We start from the raw sequence: 25,550 nt of genomic DNA, 5'->3' as shown, positions 1-25,550 counted from the left end.
TCTTTAGGGTCAGGGTATTGTCTCATGCTACCAGTAGTGACAATGACCCTAGCCAAATGCAAAACGAGAGAAAATAAAAACAACTGAACAAATGAGGTAGGAAAAATGTCAGTGGCCTACACTTTTAAAACCATTCTTGTTTTGGATGGGTTGTCTCATTGTTACATTAACATTAATATTAATTTCATTAACACCAAAGCAGTCAAAACTGACCATCCACCACCTCTACTACTTAACTGATCAGATCTATCTTTAACTTAATACTATACTCTTATTAAATATGGTTCCTTTCATTTTTTTGAGCACTAAGTTTAAATAATAAGGGACATTTTTAATTTATTTAACACCTGTGAACAAGTTTTTGCATGTTGTACAAAAATGTTCACCCATCATAACCGTTATTTTTTAAAGTTTATAAAGATTCCTACTCATAGTTCATTTGCATATTTTTTGTATCCCATCATCAAAGCTCTCAGCGCCATTAAATGCAAACCTGTAACATGTGACAGCAGTGTGTGTCCTAAATTGGAATACTGCTTTTACTGTTTACTGATTTGACTGTTTGGTGATGTTGCTATAGGTAGGGATGTAGATCAACCAGTAAATCGACAACTTTGCCTTTTCACACTCTATGATACTATAACAGACTGGCACCAATGACTTTCCCATCTAGACTCCAACTCCACTATTCCCCTGTATACTCATGACATCAACAATCTGGGACAAAGCAACCCGTAGTGTGTAGTCTACCCTTTTTTATACTCAGAATCCATGGGCTCCATCATGAAGGTGATAATTCTCACCTCTCCTGCTTTGGCTCCACTATGAGCTGGACTTCACGAGTCGGTGATGCCAGAATGACCATATCATTCATGCAAAGTCACCAAACTGGAAAACCTGGGTCTGACACAAATTAGCCAGTTGGAATGACCACGTGTATCTGCAGCCCATTTTTATTCATTAATATTTGTTTCCATGTATTTCTACATTTGATGTAGAAAGTACTTCACAATGAGGACACATTATGCATCCTATGTGCTCATACAATCGGCGTCAAATGGTGGACACAACATGCACACCTGTCATTACACACACACACACGGTCATGGAATTATGAATGTGACTGCAGATGCATTTATTTACTCTATCAGATTGCAATTTAGCTCAGATTAAAGATAATAGGTTAAAGTGTGTAATTTTCTGAGCCTCTGACTGGTGACTACACCTTATCGACTGGCCTGGCATTTAGCATGGTGAATGAGGGTAAGCACGCTAATGTGTGAACACATATGCAACAGAGCTGCCAGTTTGATGGGGATAACAATCTATCTTTGTGTACGGCCTGATTACTCTGTTTTTGTTACTACCGTATTTCCCGGACTACAGAGCGCACCTGAATATTAGCCGCACAAGCTAAAATCAGGGGAAAATCCAGTTTTGTACATACATTAGCCGCACCTGACTAAAAGCCGCAGGTGTTTCGTCATCCACTCTCAGCTTCTTTCCTTCGTTGTCACTTTCAAAACCAAAGAAATCCTCGTTGTCAGTGTCAGAGTTGAACACCCTCAGAAGGGCCGTGGCGGCATCCTCCTCTCCATCATGCAGCAGTCCAGCCCTTCGAAATCCGTTGGTGATCATGGATGTTTTCACACTTTTCCACGCTGTCAGAATCCACCGGTGGAGTTGAGCATAACTTGCTTTTCGCAAGTTTATCACCGCTCGTCATCCACGCCTCCCGCTGAACGCGTAGCGCTACTTTGAAGTTTGTTTTTCGCGCTACTTCGTACGGCACTACTTTGCCTGGCGGACGGACATGTGACCAACATACCACTCTTGAACCCCGATCCTTCCGCCAGGCAACGTAGTGCCGTACAACAGCGGAACAAACAAAACAAATCCTCTTACGATATGACAAAAATCATGGACAATCCATAGAAAAGCCGCACCTGACTAAAAGCCGCAGGGTTCAAAGCTTGTGCAAAAAGTAGCGGCTTATAGCCCGACAATTACGGTAGTCTAGTCTCAATTGGCCCTTCCTGTGTGTGAGCGTGTAGCGGGTAATGACACGGATGTGAGTGTCATCCTGTAAAATCTCATGACTGCAGCAATCTGCAACAGGCAGTTGCACTGCATAATTTACCATGCAATCACTTCTCATGGGCAGTCTTAATCTGGATGTAATAGCTGCTCATCACAGCTCTATTAACCCCTTTTTCCATATAGCTTTTTGGTGAGGGTGATGTCTAAACATTCTCACACACATCATGCAGAAGCAATGTCACCCAGGTCGAGATAAGACCCCACAGACAGACATTATGAACTCCAGGGCCATTTCACACACTCACTCCCCCAGAGCAGGGGATTGCATAACACCTGATAATTTATTTTCTATTGTTTGTGCAGAGTGCTTTGGAGAGGTCGCTTGCCTTTTTTAACTGATGCGCATGCATCCGGTTATACCCGCTCGATTTTGATAGCAATTCTTTAACATTCATTTCCATCCAAAAAGCAAATGCACACTGTCAAAAAGATTTCTGTCTCTTTAGAGCCTCCTAAGTGTTCTTTTATAGCAGCCACTTGTCATTTCACCTCTGTTGCCAGCATGCATTTGCTGAAGTTTCATGAATACTTCATGGCTGCTAGTTGAAAACAGTTTATCATCTAGCTAGAGTGTCTGTGTACATTGACTCGCAGTGAAGAGAGGCTGTACTGTGATAAATGGAGTTCCAACCTTTGAGGTCAGAAGGTAACCGCTATAAATGTGAGAGCCTGTCTGAATGTCCATCTCTGTGAAAAATCAGCCTGCCTGGAGCCCAACTCCGATCAGATAAGTGGGAAACAGCAAACAGAAAGCGGTGAGGGTTACACTCGCATTAGCCTAAATTGTTTTCTACTATAAAACAGTGTTCATATTATCATCCTGCTGTTTATGGGCCCTCTGCACCATTCCATGTATATATTCTGGAATAGAGCAGGCGTCAGTGGCACCAGACATAACACAGATTAAGTTGGAAAAAGCCTGAATAGCATCAAATGGAAGATCTGTTTGGTAGTAACCCACTGCACTCATGGTGTCACACCTCTAAGAGAAGAACTATTAAGCTGTCACATTCCATTAAACATGCGCAGGATAAAAAAAGACTTGTCAGGCATTTGTGACAAACTGAAGTTAATATTTAGAGTGTAAGACAACACCAAGAACAGACAATATAGAGTACACGGCTGTAATGGGAGTTGGCCTAATACTCTGCAGACAAAAACTCCTTAGCTGAAGTATTACTCTACCCTACTGACGTATCCACTTGCTAATACATGTTATGGATAATGTGCATGTGCCAGCACTTGTCTTTTGACTTCTGTCCAATATGATCATTAACCTCTGCCTGTGGATCATTTTGCACGTCCCCCATGGACCTATTACAATAATCGTAATAGAGCTGTTTCATTTAAAGATTGTGCCGCATTCCTTTCAATAAAAGTTGTTTAGTAAGCACATTAAACATCTGTCCTCTACTCTGACCTGCATCCTGTTTCTCTTTCATTGGATAAAAGCATTTTATCTGCTACTGCTTTATTTAAAGCTACAGCAAGTACTTTTGGGTGGTGGGTATTTAATAGAAAAAATACACTGTTGTGCTTTAATTAAATGTTATCCATATAGTGCAGAATTATAACAGCAGTAACCTCAAGGCACTTTATATTATAAGGTACAATATATTTTATTTATTGTTGTAAATAAATGTGCGCCTTATCAGTTACTTTTAATTTAAAGATCATAAAGAGCTCTTTATTTGTACGTGGATATTTTTATTATTTCTTTCTGATTATGTTTTTCTATGCTTCCTCCATTGTTCTCTCTTCTTCCTCTTTTCCACCTCCTCACCTCAGCAACAGATGGTTATAAGCTAAAATTTTGCCAGCTAATGTTAGGCTCTAGTCTAATAATCACACTTCCCCTCTGATAAACAGTTTTATAACATTCTCACATCTTATGAAAGTTTATTAGCTAAGAGTAAAAGTCCAACAATGTTCAAAGACAGTTTCGCCAATGCCCGCTAACGGAGGCTAACAGCAGCTATCGCCTGACAACGCTTACTAAGACAAAAGTTCAGGATATCCTCAACAACTTTCATCAGTATCACTATCATCAGACAAAAGAGAGGTTCACTAAGTCGTTGATTCATATCAGACTCTTTTCACAAAGTTTTACTGTCTTCCCTACAGAAAATAGGCGAGGATAACCAGTATACTGACATCTAAGATAAACGGCTAACTAACAGCAAGCACTCACTACAGATGAATGGCAGCTAGTCCTTTTTTGTCCTGCAGTGGTCACCATAGCTAGTATTACACAGGCTAAATGGTGGGGGTAAATTCAGCTGACTGCAATTTATTGACACCTAGTGGTAAAATTTTATACACTGTAATTTTACAATTGCTCTTCTAGGTAAAAAGGGGGAACTACGCGTCTTTGACCTGACATGCAGTTGTATTAACATGTAGTCCATATTCAGCATGTAGCAGTGACAGAAAGCCAACAACACTGTTTAATTTATATCAGCTTCTCTGCAGCAGTCTGAGGCAAATTGCTGCAGTGGTAGTTGACGCTGACTTTGTAACCATTCAGTTAAAATAACAAACACAATCTAACAAATTGCCATTGCTGTATATCTTTTATTTACTGCATGTTTTTTTGTGTGTCTGTGAGGCTGTCATGCGAGTGTGTCTCAAGTCCTGTTATTGCATATCAGTTTGTTGCACACGCCCCTGTCACATGGAAATAGAGGGCACAGGGGTTACAGAGTGAAAGCGAGAAGGAGAGAGAGCAGAATGCATTTCCTGCATACCTCTCTGCTGTCCGTTCTCTGCGTTCTCTCCCTCCCACTTTCAGGCTTCTCAGCGAGAGTACCTCACTGATAGCTCTGTTTCCCTCCCTCCCTTTCTCCCTGCTTTTGCTCAGCCCTCTCTACCTCTGACACTCACACTCTCTCTATAACTCTCTCTCTCTCAGTCAAACAGAGGATTCTCCATAGCCAGCTGTAGCTGAACGTGATTCTCACTTCTGTGATTGTTTCACTGATGCTTTCTTCCCCCCCCCCCTTCTCTCTCTCTCTCTCTCTCTCTCTCTTCCGATTCTGCCGATGCTGACATCCTGTACGTGGATGCTGCTAAGGTGCACAAAGAGTGAAGGGAATAGGAGAGAACTTTTAAGGCTGCTATCAGTGCACTTTCTCTTGAATCAAGACACGTTAGATTGGTTGATTTGCTGCCGAGAGACGAGTCAACAGTGGAAGGGTTTTTGTTGTAGTCGATGAGTCATTTAGGTCATTTTCCTCCTTCAGGACTCCTGGATATAAATTTCTTTTCCTTTGCTCCACCTGTGGGTTTCCTTTCTACACTCTGTGGGGACTTTTATGGAGTGTGAAATTTGTCCAGCAAGTGTGAAGTTTGACAGAGCATGGCCAGTGGAACCACAGCTGAGTGTTGAACCTCTTCTGTCCAGTAAGGCAGCCCAGGTAAGTCAGCCAGTTCACTTTATTTCCCAAATAGATTTGTAATTGTGCATTTACATGCATGTAGTAGGAACTGCTGTTCTTTTCTGAGCTTGCCAGGAAATTCTATTACTGAAGGCTAAAATGTAATATAAGTCCAGCCTGACTTTATCTCTGCCCCTGGTGCTTTTTGGTACTACTTAAGTCACAACGGAGAAATTACATCTTAGTGATTTCTGTCTGAATTTTGACAGGTGAGCATTAATCTTGACAAGAAGATGTCTATGATTCAGTAAAGACATCAGTGCAACAACTGGATCAACTCTGATACATTTAGCTTTAGTCTTACTTCTGAGAAATGACTTGGATCATTTTTCAGTTGTGCAATGTTCATGAGACTCTTTTTCTTAAGTTGTGCGGTAATCAAATGGGAATAAGCAAAATTTTCTTTAGAAACTAAGATTCATGGTTCCAGCCTAGACCTAAATGTGTAACCAACTGACCAAGTTAGAAACTCACAGTATGTTTACTTTAAGTTCAGCACATAAGTCATAATTCTGATTCATAACACGGAGTCATAGCTTATTCAAAGAATAACATACAAGACCATAGGCTACATATTTGTTAGTGCATGATAAAAAAAACACGAACTTCTTCCCATTTAAAAACTTGCAGAGAATTATGACACATTTTTGTCACCAGAGTTTAAGATTGTGCTAATGTTAATCAGACAGATAACACTCAATAACAAGAGCGCTAATTTCCATCAAAGATTATTTCAGTGTCAGATTTTCTGCATCATTTGAGTCACAGTGTGCAGACTGAATCTAAACATTAGTACTACAGTTTCAAAACTTAGGATAACGCCTCACTTCTTGACCAACTTGGTCTTACTAAAACACTGCTGTGGTAATTTTTATTAATCAGATTAAACTTTAGTCAGACAGAAATTTAACCTTTTGTTTAGTAGTTTTGACACTTTTTGGTCTCCACCTCTGTAAATATGCAATGAGTCAGAGACTCAGAGTGAGAGATGGTTTAGATCTCTACCTATTGGCGTGTTTTTTCAAAATGGAGATGATAGCTTGCAGAAAATATGCCAGTATAGTCTTTTTAACACTTTAGCAATCTGTTTATAAATCCCCAAAAGATCCACTTCATTAAAATAGCTTCCATGCATTGGCTATATTGAAGAGCTAATATATCATTTCCCTGTTCCCATACATTTCTCTTGCATCCAGACATGACAACAGTGTCCATGGAGCCTGTGGGAGTCCTGGTGGAAAGGGGCGGCAATGCAACTGACCCTCCTCTGAACTCACTTGAAGATACAGCCGCCACCTTTACCATTGGAACCATCCTCTCCATCATGTGTTTCATTGGAGTCTCCGGGAACATCTACACCCTGGTGGTGATGTACCACTCCATGAGGTCTGCAGCCTCCATGTACATCTACATCATAAACTTAGCTTTAGCAGATCTGCTGTATCTTCTCACCATCCCCTTCGTAGTCTGCACACACTTCCTGAAGGGATGGTACTTTGGAGATGCAGGGTGTCGGATTCTGATAAGCATGGACTTCCTGACTATGCACGCAAGCATCTTTACTCTGACAATCATGAGTACAGAACGCTACTTTGCAGTGCTCAAGCCACTCGACACAGTGAAACGATCGAAAAGTTATCGGAAAGCTATTGCCCTACTTGTCTGGGTAGCTTCTCTAATCCTCACCCTACCGATGATCGTGAGAATTCAACTGATGGCAGTGGGCACCAAGCCTATGTGTCAGTCCACTTTGTCACCGCTCTCCTACAAGATTTACATCTCCTTCCTGTTTTGCACTAGCATTGTCGCTCCAGGACTGATTATTGGCTATCTTTACATCCAGCTTGCACGCACTTATTGGATTTCACAGACAGAGACATTCAAGCAGACCAAAAAATTACCAAATCAAAAGGTAAGTTAAGCACAAATTAACGTGTTTAATGTGACTATTTTGCTTTATCATTGCACTTACTGTCTTACCACTTATCAAATCCTTTTGTGTGGGTTGAATATTTAAATGCCACTACTCAGCTATCTATGCCAATTCTATTCAAACCCACATTTCTTCCTGGAAACAAAAGGGCAATACAGTGTTTCCCACAGATTTAAAGCCCTTGTCACACAGGTTTAGAGACTGGTTGGTGACTGCCTGGTAACCACCGGTTGTTAGAGAAAAGTCAATGTCATGACTGACTGGTTGCCAAGTGGTTGCAAGAGGTTGCTTGGTGAGACTGATAACAATGAGATAAAAACCTTCCTGTCATCTGCTAGTGACTCCATTACTATTAAAGATCCTGTATTAGTATGTTACATAACTAAGAATATGTAATTATAATTACACAGCTTTAGTTTAAGAACAAAAACCACAGAGAAATGGCGCGTGCGACTACTACACTATTTGTATCAAATGATTATTATTAGATAAACTCTTTATTAGTCTACAGATAATTATAATGTTCTAGATTTATCTGCTCATTATTTTTTCAGCCAAGCACATCCTCATATATAAAAGCTGGAATGAAAAAATAAATCTTACTCTTAGGCCAAGTTATGTACAATACTCTGAAACAACTATATCAATAAGAGAGCATCACATAATATCTTAAAAATTCTTCAGTTATTTTCACACAGACTCTCCAACTCGATCTCAGTTCTCCTTTTTTGGTGAGCTGCCTCAACTTCGACCTCGTCTCTTGCATCTTTCCCAGTTTTCAGCTCAGCAGGAGATGAACACATCCATCAACACCAACCTAATGAATATGTTTGAAGTTAGACACAGTGATGCTGTACAAACTTCCATAGATATTCCACTAATAAACAAGAAGTACTTTATGCAGTGTTTGTCTGATGCACATTCCATTTTGTTTCATAGCAGGGCTGAAGATGGTTTTATTCTCTCCCGACACGCTTAAATGTAACCCATCACTTGCATTTAAGGGTGAGAATCTTGAAGCGCAAGGGAAAATATAGACTACCCTACCTTTAAAATTGCTACTATTTGATATCCTAACAATTCTCTCCTTCCCTACCAGGGCTGTGCTTCACTGTGAATCTCTTGCTGTTATCATGCTGCACCAAGAAATGAGAGAAAATTACGTCAGTATTCCCCACAGGGAAATAGTTTGCAATAGTTGCTAAAGTCACACAAGAGTACAAGAAACACAACACAACCAAAGTCTATAGGAAGTTACTGAAAGGATTAATGAGTTAACATTGGCTTCCATACAATACCTTAGACGAGTTACTGTGTAGGGACACTATTAAAGATCTGGGGCCAACCAGATTTACTGGTCACTGATATTACAGTGCACGAATAATTTGAGTCGCCAAAACATCTTATGCATGCATTTTCCCTTTCTGTAATACGTTTTTTGTTTAAGTATGCTAAATAGGTGAAAATCATAATCTGACTTATGTTAACATAATCCTAACCATACCTATAACCAGAAATTGGTTGGTAGCTTATTTACCCTCTGACGACTAACTCATCATTAATAATGACCTTTAACCCAATCAAAATATGTAATTTTTATTAAATTGTCCTCCAAAGTCTTATCACTTAGGGAACAAATCATTCTGATAACTGATACAACTCAAAAACTATTTACACTCTATCCACAAAAGCTGGTTTTGCCTTTCTCCAAAATATAGGGGTTTTGTAGGGTTTGGGTTAAGTCATTTCACTTGGCTAAAGTGATATGACTGAAATGTCTTTTTTCTTAGTGCGGTAGACCTTCTACAAAATAGCCATGATATAGTGACATTTACCGGAAGTCTTTTGACCTAGCAGCACCACATAAGGCATCACATTAAAGAAGCAGATGTTCGGTTATGAACAGTACTAATAGTTTACTATGGTCTTGCTACTATTTTACAGCAAATCAAAGTTAGTGTAATATATGTTGCTATAGCACGTTATTGTGATGTTTGACAAGTTGGTGTGGAAGACTTTAAGTCTGCACATTGTATTGCCCATTATGTTTGCTATCCATCCATCCATCCATCCATCCACCCACCCACCCACCCACCCATATATATATATATATATATATATATATATATATATATATATATATATATATATATATATATATATACATATATATATATATATATGGTTAGCACTGTTGCCGCACAGCAAGAAGGTCCTGAGTTCAATTCCACCATCAGGCCGGGGTCTTTCTGTGTGGAGTTTGCATGTTCTCCCCGTGTTTGCGTGGGTTCTCTCCGGGTACTCCGGCTTCCTCCCACCGTCCAAAGACATGCAGCTTGTGGGGATAGGTTAATTGATTAATCCAAATTGTCACTAGGAGTGAATGTGAGTGTGAATGGTTGTCTGTCCCTATATGTTAGCCCTGCGACAGACTGGCGACCTGTCCAGGGTGTACCCCGCCTTTCGCCCCATGACAGCTGGGATAGGCTCCAGCGCCCCCCGCGACCCTGAAAAGGATAAGCGGAAGCGAATGGATATATATATATATATATATATATATATATATATATATATATATATATATATATAACTGGACGGTCAGAATTACGCCACGAGATCTCTAGGTGGAGTGAAACTCAGCCGTCTGCTCCTTGCTATCTAAAATATAACCGGATGCTGGCGTAAATTCTCGACCGTCTCACATTTCTGTTTAATCAGTTTTCTGTTTGACGTTTATTCAGTTGTGTGAAAACCCCGGACGAATCCTCTTGAGGGATTAATAAAGTTTTATTTAATCTAATCTAATCTAATCTAATCTAATAACTTTAATCTCAGCCAAACAGATTTACTCACGAACAAATAAAACACTGAAAAAAGCCAAACAATAACATTTTTAAGTTATCTAAATGACTTATCATGTTTAACCTGAGTAGTGAAAGATGGGGGTTTGCTGTTCTCGCCGGCTCAAATATTTGAAGTGTACACAGCTACATTCTCGCCTGACAATATGTTAAAAGTTTATTTTGCGACCCAGAAAGAGAAATAAGAGTAATATTAAAACTAAGTAGCTGCCGCCATTGTTGGAAACTGGAATTGGCTGGGCCGCGCTTTGAATTCTGGGATATGGTTTTTCAATTTTGTTGTCCGGGTGAAAAATCGGGAGAAATTCGGGAGAATGGTGGCTCCGGGAGATTTTTGGGAGGGGCACTGAAATTCGGGATTCGGGAGGGTTGGCATGTATGCATTAACATTAGCTTGGCATTTTACATCCCAATATCAAGTGAAATCTGAGTCTCTCTGATGGCACCTCTTTGTGCTCTTATGTCCTTGAAGGTGCTCTACTTGATCTTTACAATTGTGCTCCTCTTCTGGGCATGCTTCCTGCCCTTCTGGATCTGGCAACTGCTGGGTCAATTTCACCCCTCGTTGCCTCTCTCCACCAAAGCCAAACGTAACATCAACTACCTGACCACATGCCTGACGTACTCCAACAGCTGCATCAACCCGTTCCTCTACACATTGCTCACCAAGAACTACAAGGAGTATCTGAGGAAGAACAAGCGCTTGTGGACAACTGGCAATTACTTCAACAGGAGGAGTCGTTTTCAACGTTCACCGCGTAGATCGCCATCTGCCAGCAGTCAGCAGTGCACTGAGAGCTTCATGCTCACGCACACGGCATCACTACGAGCTCATAACAGCAGTTTGTGAGGTAGGAGCAGCTTTTTCTCTAACATTCCTAAAATTTTAACTGATAAGAGAACAAGACAAGACGTGCTATAAAATTTGCTAAGTACAGCTTTGTGCTTTGGTCATTTCTGGCAATTAGGCATCAGCAAAATGAGAGTCATTGCATGCTTTAGAGTTGGTGGCTTTGTTGGGGTTTTCTGTAACAGGAAAGACTGAGTTATGTGATTGCAGATAGCGCTGAACACGTCTATTCATGTTCTCAGAATTCCTACTTGCTGGTATGCACAACATCAAAACTGTGGCGCTTTTTTGATAACTGTTGCTTGATTCATCTATATTAGCACTGCCATCATTTTGGACTACAAACACCAATGGGAAGAGCACAATTGTACAGACAACACAGCTGAGAAAAGGAGCTTTCTAAGTAGAATAAAGCAAATCAATATTAAGCAATCGTTTTCCCAAAACGTTGACAGGTAATTGTTCACAATCATCTCAGTCATTATTGTTGGCTCACAGTCGGCGTGGGAAGGAAACTATTTATCAGTAGTACTGAGATTGTGGGTGTGTGGGTGTTGTCACAAAACTTTTCATAGGGACTGAAATGTACCAATAAACAATCTAAGAGCCAAATCAAAATTGCCAAACCAAACATCTTAAAAAAGTCGTCAACTAAATGGACCTGACAGGCGTCATGTCTGACTCACAGATATCATTAACATAACTGCTTTGTTTTACTGTTGTCGCAATGTGTGTATTGGACATTTTACTCTTCACTGATTGCATTGACAGAGCTCTGTATGCTGATGTGACATGCAGACTAGTATTCTTATTTCTTAGGCACGGAGATAACATCTTATACGGAAAAGTTAGAAAGCTGGTAAAACATCAGAAATCATGAATAATGAATTCTTAGTAAGTCCTAAGTTGTTATAGTTATTTGAAATCTACATGGACTAACAGGTTACAACTCACTCACACTAATATTTTGTCAGAAGCTGTGGTGAAAGATTCATATGCTCTTTCATAACATTTATCATGACTGTGCCTACGATGTCCAGTGCATTTAAATGTGATGTAAAGGGGCATGATCAGGTATCTGTATGTCATGAAATGGAAGAGAGGTCTGTTTCACTATAGCCTCACTGTGGGCTTTGACAAATGTCAATAATTTGATATAAAAGGCTGATGGAGTATTGTCGTCAACCTGCCAGGCAGGTGGTGCGATGACCCAAGCTTGTCCATGACGAAGGAGTTTCATTGATACCATTGGGCAGGGATGGCCAACTCCAGGCCTCCAGGCCGGTGTCCTGCAGGGTTTAAATGTGTCCTTGATCCATCAGAGCTGATTTAAATGGCTAAATTACCCCCTCAACATTTCTTGAAGTTCTCCAGATGCCTGGTAATGAACTAATCATTTGATTCTGGTGTGTTGACCCAGGGTGTTATCTAAAGCCTGCAGGACACCGGCTCTTGAGGCCTGGAGTTGGCCACCCCTGCCATAGGCATATCTACTAAAAATATCTGACAAATTTGAATCTCAGTGACCTTGACCTCAAGTTCAAGGGCAGAGGTAGATGGTATTTCTGAAATAGCGCTGTTGCTTTTTTTTTTTTTTTTTTTGATGGCCAGAGGGGCTGATGGCACGATATGGCAGCCTCGCTTCTGTCAGTCTGCCCCAGGGCAACTGTGGCTACAACTGTGGTTTGCCTGCACCAGTGTGTGAATGTGAGAGTGAATGAATAGTGGAATTGTAAAGCGCTTTGAGGGTCTCGAAAAGTGCTATATAAATGCAATCTATTAGTATTATTATAAATAAAATTGTTAGCAAAAGTCTACATAAGTCATAAATCGTGGAGTCACCCCTGATGATATAAAGTACCCTAACAGTAACTCTGGAGTACTTGAATATCCTATTTTTGACTTCTGAAAATTTTGGTTACAACTATTCATTACAGAGGAAGCTGGAGAAATGGCGACAGTGCAGCAGAGGGAAACAGAGGATGAACTCAGGGGAAGGGGGGCGCGAGGATTAGAAAAGGTGGAGGTGCCAGGACACACAAAGACCAGCTTGGCAATAAGAGCTTTGGAAGGATTGCTATGGGTGTAGCCAGCTGATGTACAATGCAAAACTTGCTGTTCTTTTACAGATTATGTTCTATAGAAATAACTGATTGCATTGCAGTTATAATGCAGATCATATCTAAGTCCAGACTGACACGACAGGATATCACAGCTGAGCAGCTCAGCTCAGCTTTTATCTTCATACATTTACTAATGAAACGAATCTCATTTATGTTTCACAATAACATCCCGATTCTTTCTTTCCACAAAATGACAAATAGCAGGAAAATCCAATATTTACGAGCAGCTAATATATTGGTAGGGCTTTACTTTTGATTACTTGGTGGTTTGTCAATGAGAGTAGCAGTGTGTCATATACTACCACTGTTGGATAACAATGTGCTGAGTGACGCCCACCACATATATGCATGCACATATTATTCTTCTCTAATGCCCTAACCACTACCATCAAAGTAAGGCTTTCATGTGTATACAGTTGTGGTTTACAGCCACTCATGGGCATGAATGTCATAGTAATTTGAGGGTTTTAAAGTTTTCTTTGAACTGTTCTTCTTCCAGGGTGTAATGATTGTACAGCAATCATCTTTAAGGATGTAAAAAAACAAGATTTGGGTGTACAAGTTTCCATTTATTTTGGATTTATGCTGGAACACCTAATGTAAGTGACACGCATGGTAGTCTGGGCTGACTAATGGTTAAAAGGAAATCATCTTATACTGTCTTATGGTCAATTGAAACTCTACTCATGATAAGAATATTTAGTCAGAATACGTGACAAACATGATTTGAAACAGAAATAGGTTTACATTGCTAAAAGTATAACAAAACAAAACAAAAACAGTACAATTGTCCATGCGTTGCCCTATACTACTGTAGGACCAAAAAATACAGAAAAATATGGGTATGCTGTATTGTACACACAAGCCTACAGTAAACACGCATGCTAGTAAATACTAGCTAAGATGCTAAGTTAGAATTTAGCACTAGCTAATGCTAAACTGGCAGATAATTAAAGTTCTCATTTTCTAAACAGTCTATAACATATAATCGTCTGTGTGTTGCCGTATACTACTATAGGGTACCAGTCAGAGAAAATATAGATATATTATTGATTTTACACTTGATAACCATTGTTTTGCTAACAAAAACAAAAGCCTAGACAAATACACAAGCTAACATAAACCTAACTAAGCTAGGTTAGCATTAAGCATTACTGGCTAATTCTAACCTGGCACATGCTTAAAGTTTTTTCTTTTCTAAACAGTCTATTACTTGTGTTATATACAGAAAATACATGTGTGTCTTAAGGTGGCTGCTAAGCGCTGGCCCTCTCAGAGGCAATCACAACATCCCCTGACACTTTTTAATTTAATTCAGCAAAATATATTAAATTGCTGTTTTAAGTATGAACTTTTAATTATAATGCCATTTGAACAGCTTACATTCCCTGAAGAAACACAGGGGGGTTTAAAAGCTATCATAAACTTTGCCAAGGGGGGAAAAAGGCACTTGGACCCCTATCACCAAGTGGATTGACTTTATATCATGTTATTGTAGATTGGAATTAAATGTGGATGTGCCAGGATTCTTTGACTGTCAAACAGCAATATACTTTGCGCAACTCTCACAAAGAAAAAAAAATGTTTCAGGATAGATACGTAGCTGTCAAAGAAAAAAATATTTAATTTATCTCAATCATTCAACTATTGCATAGTGGCATCTTCCCCCTCCCTACACCCAAAGGCTGCTTCACACTCCTGACTAATGAAAAGTGCTGCATGTTTCCAGCTGAAGGCTGGCCCAGTGAGACTTAAACACCTTCTGAGAGACAAATTTGTAACAAATGAGCTCATTGCGTCTGTTAATTTTTTTTTTAAACTTGTAACTTTACTTTTTATTAGTGTCCACATACGTCTTTGGTTGGCCAAAGCAACTTTTTGTAAAATGGCCCCTTGACATTGCGCAAGTGCTACCTGACGTTTTTGTGCTAAATGTGAAGGTAATGGATAATTTTTTCCCTCCATTAAAGGTTGTACATGGTGACAGCTGCCTGGCAGGCTGTGTCAAAGTGCTCTAACTCCTAATGCGTCCTCGTAGAAGCATGTTTATTGCAGCTTAGGCCAGAAATAGGTGGAAACTGGGATTTTTATGCACTTAGTGTGGAAAATGTATCCCGTAGGGTTTTGTTGTTAAACAGGGCAATGGTTTAACAGTCAGTGCATGACCATATGGAACCTCGTCCTTGACAAACTGAATTCTTCTATATTTGTACTGTAAAAGATGAATGGCTATAAAGAAAAAGAAACGGTAGTCTCTTCTTTTTTATATACATATATACAACAACATTATACATTCACATATTTTGTGTGTACATCATATGATTTTGAACAGCAGCTTTGTGTAGCATGCTCTAAAAATACAGTAAAATGTCATTATTGCAGTGGCAGGTCTAAATGCTTGCCCTTTTCCTTCCAGATAAGCAGAGGAAATTAGTCAGCAAGGGATGTGGGAATATGCATGAATGATTTTGCAGTAATGATTGTCGGTGCTTGAACATAAAAAGTGAATAATTCATACACAAAAACAGACAATTGCCTCCAATAAATTATTCATTACTTTTAAAGCACTGTCTTTCAGTGATTTTATATGTTCATTTTGGTCCCAGGAAAAGTCTTCTGATGCCTGTGAGTTATTTAGGGGGAAAAAATAAGGCAAAGGAAAACAAATAAAGCAAAGGGAAAAGAGAGACTCCTGGATTAAAGTTGCAATTGTTGATAAAATCTCATTCAGGGCTCCTACCACTCTGTAAATGGAAATTCAGGTCTGCGTGAGAGCCTGCCACTTTGATCTCATCTGAAACATTGCATCATTATGTAATAAAGTTTCATGAGTATGCTTTTATGCTTTCTGTGGCAATTATCTTCAGTTAGAGACGTCATTTAATATATCTCAACACATTTTTGCTGGATTATTGTGAAGCTTTAATAGTTCACTGACAATGGCGAATCATATTATATTGTAAGTAAGCTCAGATCAGATTCTGTAGTTAATTATTCAAATATCTGTCTTTGCACAAAATGTTGAGTCTCAGAACAACACAGCTAATACATATTTTATTCTCCCAAAGTTTTTGCCCTGTGGTTTCAGGCACTTTCAGCTTTAAATATTGTGCACCAAACTATTTAACTACCATTAGTTTATGTGCAACTTTTGCACATTACAATAAAATAATCATTTTTGAGAACTCTTCTTAACGTCAGAGTCCAATTTACTTTAACGTGCGCACTTATTGAAAAAGTACGATTTAGCGTTTTCTCTTATATTTGCCATAGTCAGAACTGTCAATTTCACTCATTCACAAATTAAAAATCAGTGTAGAACACCAGATGTTCTTTCTTATTCAACTGTGTCATGTTAGTCGTAGCTAACGTAGCTTTAAGCTACATGCCTAAAACAAACTTGTAGTAGCTTCTGGGAAGTGCCTTAAACCTGAGTTCTACCTCAACATCTCGAGCTGGCAATAGCTGTGGTTGCAAAAACACTTCTGGTCATTAGAAGTCCATCCATCCATTTTTCTTCCGCTTGTCCGGAGCCGGGTCACGGGGGCAGCAGTCCCAAGCAGAGAAGCCCACACCTCCCTCTCCCCAGCCACCTTCTCCAGCTTGTCCCAGGCCAGCCGAGAGATATAATCTTTCTAGCATGTCCTGGGTCTGCCCAGGTGCCTCATCTCGGTAGGACAATCCAAGAACACCTCACTCAGGAGGCGTCAAGTCATTAGAAGTCTACGAAAAAAACCTTTCTGCTTTGATCTATGTAAATATTTTACTATTACAGGATCAGTTCCTCATTTCAGGTCATGCTGAATAAGAAATTGTGGCTAATGACTTGTGACAGACAAGTCACTGGCATTGCTAGTTGGTGTTATTGTCAGACTCGCCTTCTCTGCATCCATTTGTTTTGTAAACCAAAATAGCAGCGAAAACGCTAGAGACATGAAGAACTACACAAACCACCAATGACGTCGCGATAGTCACGTCCATCTTTGATGCTGTCCAAGGACGGAAGCAGGCACGAGGAGTCGGCTAAACAAATCCTGAAAGCTAGTTTTGTTCTAAGTTGGAATTCATTTAGAAACATGTCTTCAACCTCAGTGATGCTTAATGAGTGAACATTCTGATTCCATTGTACTTGATGCAACTTTTTTCATATGGGCATTAGAACTATTTACCGTAAATGTCGGGCTATAAGCCGCTACTTTTTGCACAAGCTTTGAACCCTGCGGCTTTTAGTCAGGTGCGGCTTTTCTATGGATTGTCCGTGATTTTTGTCATATCGTAAGACGATTTGTTTTGTTTGTTCCGCTGTTGTACGGCACTACGTTGCCTGGCGGAAGGATCGGGGTTCAAGAGTGGTATGTTAGTCACATGTCCGTCCGCCAGGCAACGTAGTGCCGTACGAAGTAGCGCGAAAAACAAACTTCAAAGTAGCACTACGCGTTCAGCTGGAGGCGTGGATGATGAGCGGCGATAAACTTGCGAAAAGCAAGTTATGCCCAACTCCACTGGTGGATTCTGACAGCGTGGAAAAGTGTGAAAACATCCACGATCACCAACGGATTTTGAAGGGCTGGACTGCTGCATGATGGAGAGGAGGACACCGCCACGGCCCTTCTGAGGGTGTTCAACTCTGACACTGACAACGAGGATTTCTTTGGTTTTGAAAGTGACAACGAAGGAGAGAAGCGGAGAGTGGATGACGAAGCCATCCTGAGCCTGTTTGTATCCGACACTGGAGGAGAGGACTTTGGTGGTTTTAGTGCGCAGGAAGAAGAGAAAGATGGTGGTGAATGACTGACTTTTCTTCTTGTTAAAGCTGTGTCACTGCACCTGAGCCTAAAAGGTAGTCCGAATCTATTTTTCTGGTGTGCTATAGGTTACTGTTATGTACTACATGTGCAAATATGTACCCATAACTTGTTTTTCAAAATATTAATAAAAGGGGTGTGTCTCCAAACAGCCATCTCTTTCCTGACAATTCCCTTTGTGCATATTCTCTTACATATGATAAGTCAACATTGAAACACCTGCGGCTTTTAGTCAGGTGCGGCTAATGTATGTACAAAACAGGATTTTCCCCTGATTTTAGCTTGTGCGGCTAATATTCAGGTGCGCTTTGTAGTCCGGGAAATACGGTAGACATCTTTAAACTGACACGTTCTCTGGCTTATAAACTAGAGTACTGGTTATTTGGTTTAATGCTAACAAACTAAACTAAACTAAAAATATGGTGAACATTATTTTGGAAAGAGCTGCTATTTTCTCATTTTAGTGATACACATGATACCTGAGTTATGAATCTAAACAGAAGACTTTCTTTCTCATGTATCTTTGCTAACCATATGATTACCACAGCTTTGTAAGGGCCAAAGTCCAACTTGTATGACCAGTTTCAAAGTTGTTTATGCATATATGTTTGGTTGCTATGCTTGTTATTTCAATAAATGATCAAAGCTATAAAATATGTCTAGTAGGTCTTACATGTTCACAGCCTCTATAGCCTATACAGCCATGCACACATTTTTTCCAGATGAACTGGAAGATCAAACAGGAGGATCCTTGACTGCTAGAGCGCTGCATAATCATTCCCTGTCAGACCAGACATGTTCCAACTTTAATTATAATTACTTTAATCCCATGTCCAAAGCCGGGCACATCAACACCACTTAAAAGATATCCCCATCTCTCACAGGCTGCAGCAGACAATGTTATAGAGTTATTGATAGGCCACTCATTAACTCGGTTATCATCTTATAGCCCCTTTCCCATAACGCTTTAATTTCAGCTGCCAAATGAAAATGCATTTGGACTTGGTCATGGCTTTGTTGAATCAAGCAGAGGTCACTCCAGAAATGCAGATGCTAATTCTCTTCCTTCCTTTCATGACACTAAAAGGTTTATTGATCGCCCAGTCATTTATCTGAAAGCTGATTACATTGACTTGGCTCAACCTGGGAATTGGAAATGGGAATTGCTATTCTTTGGTCGCAGGTGATAGGAAACTTTGAGTGTAATAGCTAAAGACTGTGTTGTCAAAGAAAGTCTCTGGTGTGATCAATAAGCACCCTGACTCTCCCGCTTCTGTTGTTCAACAAGATTATACAGTATAGAGACATGGATTGATTGAGTGCCTCCCTTATCTTACCAGGGTTCATGTTAATGGTCCAGCGCTCTTTTAGAAAGGTCATAAGCTGATGAAACATTGGCTCCACAGATGATTCGGGTCACACTCACAGAATTTTCAGCACCTAAAGAGCTCATGTTATATTTATTTTTTCTGTCCCAGATTCCAGTCAGACACTTTGAATGGACTGGGAATTACACGAGTTTAGCAAAGTAAGTGCACAGGAATTGATAAGAGACTTAGCAGTTTTGCTGAGGGTTGTCTTCTCATATGGTTTACTCAGTATATGTGTGATTTTTACACATTCAGTTTCCAATGAAAACATTTCAGCCCATTTCAGATCCTGCAAAAGGAGTTAGTCTAAATGGGCACAGTAAAAAAAAAAGAAGAGAGAACCTGTTTATTAGGCCTCAAACTTGATTATTTACAGTGATGGAAATTTTTATTTCTTGCAACATTGATAATAAGACAATTACAAGATTTATGGCCAGATTTACTGAGCAGGGTGTTTTTTTAAGGCTTCAGTCAGAAAAGCCATAGCTGTGAGTAAAAGGTCCTGCGATGATGATTCTCTCTAAATTCACGAACAGAGAGCTGTAGTCATTTCCTTTTCAAAATGACCATCATAGACCTAATTAGGGTTGTAAATGAGCTGACGTATGAGTAATCTACAAATGACACAGTTACAGCTTGTTACTTGCAATGTGTGAAACATAATATAGGTTTTACGATGTTTGTGAGTGTCTCTCAGGAAACTGCATGGCAGTACTGACCAAGAAGAGAAAGCAAAAGGAAGGTTCTCTGTGGGAGAGTTTGAAGTTTTTGTGGACAAAATGTAATCAATTTAATTTAACCAAATCAACCTTTGACATACTCAAAAAAATGAATTTTGTTGACAATAAAGTCTGTGCTCATTCTCCATTTATGGTTGGTGGCCTGTTGTTTTCTTTTTTTCCTTTTCTTTTTTCTTTTAGTAACCAGCAGTTTGTTGGAAACACTGTTTGCTGCCTTTGGTATTTAAATGCAGAAATCTGTGGGAAATCTTATACTGTTCAGCTGAAGCTTTGATATATTTCATATAAGTTAACTCATTTGGTAAATTGATTGATTCTTATACACCGCTTTTCTACTCTCCTGGAGCACTCAAAGCACTTCATGCAACATGAACTTTCTTCTATGCTTTTAAGTGCTTACTAACTAACATTCACCACCATTCTTTCTCCAATAGATGCATTAGAGAGCAACTTAAGGTTTATATCTTGCCCAAGGGTATTTGCAGAATAGCCAGGGATTAACCCACCAACCTTCTGATCAGTAGATGACCTGCTCTACCTCCTGAGCTACAGCCAGGAGACTCTTTGGCTGCAAGCTGCCCCCACTTGTGACCTGGAAGTCCAATACAATGGCAAAATCCACATTATTTGCAAAAAGCAGAGGTGCAATAATAACTGAGCCTCAACTATGGTTGTACAGGGACTTAATGGCCCAAAATTATGGACCATATGGACATTTTATGGACATAAAACATATGTAGACTGATTGGAACGAAAGTTCTTGTTGGTCCAGTGCGATGTTCATTAAGACTCAAGTGTTTTGTCTTCAATGGACAAATAGGAAAATCAGCCGTGGCTGAGTATCTACTGAACTGTTAAAAGAAAAAAAATCAAGATGTCAGCTGTAATGCTTTAGTATCTAGGTAAGGCTAAAGTTGCACCATGGTTCTTGGATCTAAATCGTAACATCAACATCAGAATCAGAATACTTTATTGATCCCTGGGGGAAATTATTTTTTGTTACAGTGCTCCATTATAAACAAACATTAACAAGACAGACAATACACTAACTAAGAATAGTACAATATATATATATATATATATATATATATATATATATATATATATATATTAATAAGTGACTTATATATATATATATATATATAAAAGTCACTTATTAATAAATAGCTGAAAAAGAAACATGTGTAGCTCTAGCAGTAAACAGTGTGTTAAGTGGATGCGTTGTACAGAGAGATGGCCACAGGCAGGAATGATTTCCTGTGTCGTTCAGTGGTGCTTCCGGTAATCTCAGTCTTTCACTGAACGTGCTCCTGTGACTGACCAGCATGTCATGGAGTGGGTGGGACAATATCCACCTCTCCGACACCACCTTAAGGGAGTCCAGCTCCATCCCCACAACATTACTGGCCTTAGGGATCAGTTTATCGAGTCTGTTGGCATCTGCGACCCTCAGCCTGCTCCCCCAGCATGCAACAGCATAGAGGATCGCACTGGCCACAACAGACTCGTAGAAAATCCTGAGCATTTTCTGGCAGATGTTGAAGGACCTCAGTCGCCTCAAAAAATAGAGACGACTCTGGCCCTTTCTGTAAAGTGCTGTGGTGTTTTTAGCCCAGTCCAGTGTATTGTCAATGTGAACTCCAAGGTATTTATAGTCCTCCACAATGTCAACACTGACCCCCTGGATTGAAACAGGGGTCAAGTGTTTCCTGGTCTTCATGAAGTCCACTATCAAGGAGGAACATGTTCTCATATTCATAGTGGCAATGCAAGGTCAGGCTGCTGGTAATGTCATCAATATTAGAGGTACTAGAACAATAAAAAATCAGGGGAAGCAGGTGTTGCTGAAGTCAGTAATATTAATTTTCTGGAAACCTTTAAAAACCTGAACAAATCGGGACTACTTTAGTCAAAAGACATTTTCTAACTGCAGTAATTTTTTTTGGCATTGCGGACACTGATTACATCATGAACAGCATAAAAGGTGGAGCTAAGGAGGAAGTTGCAACGCATAGCTATCGTGGACAGGCTAAACCAGCTCAAACAATGTGCCAGTGATCGTGTTGGGGTTACTGCTGAGAGCAACTCATCTGCCTGAATGTTGGATGAGCCACAGAGACAGGCTCTTCCTTCTGCCTCAGCCTTTTTTTTCTCGCTCCGCTTCATGTTGATTGGGCTCCTTAATTAAAGGTTTATTTGTAAAAGTTAGGAGACTTGCATTGCTTTCTCTATTAAACACAGTTTTGCCAGAGGCGTGTTCACCATGAAGGTGTCAAGTATCTTTTTAATAGAAAATTATTTAAGAGTCAAAGAATAAACAAAGTAAAAAACTCACATCAAAACAGCTCACATTAAGAATTAATGAGAACTGTGATAGCTGTTATTGTACTTTTCTCTTTGCCCAAATCCAATGAATTTGCATTTATATGAATTACATAACCAATATACAGTTTTGATTACTTTGTCTTTGTGGTAATCTAGCCTAGGGAATTTGGTGATGTTCTGTACATTATCAGGAGTGTGATGACATTTGGGTTAGGAAGATGAAGAGGCTATGGATTTGGGGTTGTGTAAAAAGTGTGTGACTGACCCAGGACAGCTGTATGTGTTTATAGTCCACAGGCTGCACACGTGCTTGTAAATACTTATCCTCTGACCCTGGACAAAAGTGTCTGGCATCTGCACACAATTTGGCATCCTCGAGCAGTGGCCAATAAATTTCACATTCAACAACAAGGCATTAAAAATAAGCCCTGCTCTAGTTTCTGTGAATCCACGTCTAATGTACTGAACACCTCCAAATACTGCAGCTAGCTTTTGTTTCCCTATTCAACTCCTTCTGTTTCCGTTTGCATCCCCTAGCTCCTCTATAGGGAAGCGTGTGAGAAGAACTGTGTGATACAGTTCAGTGGAAGTTGCTGAGCCATGAAGATTCTCTCCACATTGGCGTCAGTCAGTATGAAGTATTACTGCATCTCATAGTAGTAGTAAATGGACCTGCAGAGACATCAGTTTTTGTGTTCAGGCTGACATCATTGGATGGATGCTGACCTTGAAAAATGAGCAATAGTATTTTTAAAGGTGCTGAAATTGATTGATTGCATAGAAGTCGTGTCCCCAGGCAGTAGATATTCATAGCATTCTGGCATTCAACTCAGTGACCAAACAGAAACTTTACAGTGTGTCCAGGGAATATACACAGCGCTTAACTTGTTCCACATTTTGTCATGTTACAGCATTATTACAAAATAGATAGTTTATTGAAAGTCTTTCAAATTCCAAATTTATTAGAAATAAAAAACAAAACAAAAAAAATAACATGTACATAAGTATTCGCAACTTATCAATTTGAGCAGTCGAGTTAGAAGGCCCTTAGTCAGTCAGGTGACCAAGAACCCGATGGCCACTCTGGAAGAGCTCCAATGACAACCACTTCTGCAGCACCCCATCTATATGGCCTGTACGGTAGAGGGGCCAGGCAGAAGCCACTCCTCAGTAAAATGCACATGACAGCCCCCCTGGAGTTTGCCAAAAGGCATCTGAAGGAATCTCAGATCATAAGAAATAAAATTCTCTGGTCTGATGAAGCTAATATTAAACTCTTTGGCCTGGATGCAGAGGGTCATGGTTGAAGGGAACCAGGCACCGGTCATCACCTGACCAGTACATTCCCTGCAGTGAACCATTCTGGTGGCAGCATCATACTGTGGGGATGGTTTTTGGGTGAATAAAGCAATGTACAGCAATGCTCAGAGCACTCTGGACCTCGGACTGGGCAAAGGCTCATCTTCCACCAGGACAATGACCTTAAGCACACAGCCAAGTTAATAAAGGATTGGCCACAGAGTGGACCACTCTGTGAATGTCTATTACCTGACCAAACATCTCTGGAGAGGTCTGAAAATAGCTGTGTACTAACTATTCCAACTATAACATGCTGGAGCTTGAGAGGTTTTGCAAAAAAGAGTGTGAAAGACTGCCTAAAAATAGATGTACCGAGCTTGTAGAGTCATACTCAAAAACATTTAAGGCTGCAACTGCAGCCAAAGGTGGTTCAACAAAGGACTGAATAACAGCGGTGAATACTTATGTACATGTTTTTGTTGTTGTTTTTTTGTTTTATTAAATTTGCAAGAAATTTGAGCAAACTTTTCTGACTTTATCATTACGGGTTATTTTGTGTAGAATTTTGTAGTGACAATGAACTGAATGTGTTTTGGCATAAGGTTGTAACATGACAAGGTGTGGAACAACTGAACTGCTGTGAATGCTTTCCAGATGTGCAGTGATATTCACTATTACTCCAGAACCACCATCAGGATTGCGGTGTCTACTTTACATTCACACGCTATATCCACACGGAACAACTGGGATTAAAGAGCTTAACAGTTAACTAGACAGATTAACATTTTGGGTCTTATCACCAATGGTGATGAGACGGCTTACAGGGAGGAGGTCAGCGCCCTGACCCACTGGTGTCAAGACAACCATCTCACCCTCAACGTCGCAAAGACAAAGGAGTTGATAGTGGACTTCCGGAGGTGCAGAGAAGTACACGACCCCATCACCATCAACGGCGCTGCTGTGGAGAGAGTGAGCAGCTTCCGCTTCCTTGGGGTACATCTGGCTGAGGATCTTACGTGGTCAGTACACACAAACAAAACAGTGAAGAAGGCCCAGCAGCGCCTCTTCTTTCTCAGGAGACTGAAAAGATTCGGCATGAGCCCCCGCATCCTCAGGACCTTCTATCGCTGTGCCATTGAGAGCATCCTCACTGGATGCATCACCACCGGCAACAGCACCGCTTACAATCGCAAAGCTCTCCAGAGAGTAGTGCGGTGCTCTGAACGGATAATTGGAGGTGAGCTTCCCTCCCTCCAGGACATCTACAGGAAGCGCTGCCTGAGGAAAGCAGGGAGGATCATCAAGGACTCCAGTCATCCCAGCCATAAACTGTTCAGACTACTTCCCTCAGGAAGGAGGTTCTGCAGCATCCAGTCCCGTACCAGCAGACTGAGAGACAGCTTCTTCCACCAGGCCATCAGACTGCTGAACACTTCATAGACACCTCAGCTTCACTACTGGAACTTCAACATTATGCACTCCATACTGTACAGTAATGCCACTGTTTTGCACATGTCTCAACTCTGTATATTTCTATATAGTTTATTTTATTGTTTACTCTATTTAATTTGTAAAATATGTATACACACACACACACACACACACACACACACACACACAGAAAAACATATTTAGTATACACATCCAGAAATGCATATACTGTATGCATATATATATATTGTACATATATTTATTAGTTTCAGATGT

General features: G+C 40.1%; 1 protein-coding gene across 1 annotated transcript in view; it reads left to right on the top strand.

Annotated features, from left to right (window-relative positions):
* The first annotated feature begins 4,827 nt into the window (after positions 1–4,827).
* uts2r (urotensin 2 receptor) overlaps positions 4,828–25,550 on the top strand; it is a 71,376-nt gene continuing 50,653 nt past the window's right edge. Inside the window, exons 1-3 of the mRNA XM_026177271.2 lie at positions 4,828–5,516; positions 6,734–7,449; positions 10,804–11,182. Coding sequence (XP_026033056.2) covers positions 6,736–7,449; positions 10,804–11,181 — 1,092 coding nt within the window. The 5' untranslated portion in view covers positions 4,828–5,516; positions 6,734–6,735 and the 3' untranslated portion in view covers position 11,182. The remainder of the gene's footprint in view (positions 5,517–6,733; positions 7,450–10,803; positions 11,183–25,550) is intronic.

This window comes from Astatotilapia calliptera, chromosome 8 (genome assembly GCF_964374335.1).
Source record: "Astatotilapia calliptera chromosome 8, fAstCal68.1, whole genome shotgun sequence".
Classification (NCBI taxonomy): domain Eukaryota; kingdom Metazoa; phylum Chordata; class Actinopteri; order Cichliformes; family Cichlidae; genus Astatotilapia; species Astatotilapia calliptera.
Note: the sequence above shows the minus strand (reverse complement) of the source record. Positions and strands in the feature narration are given on the sequence as shown.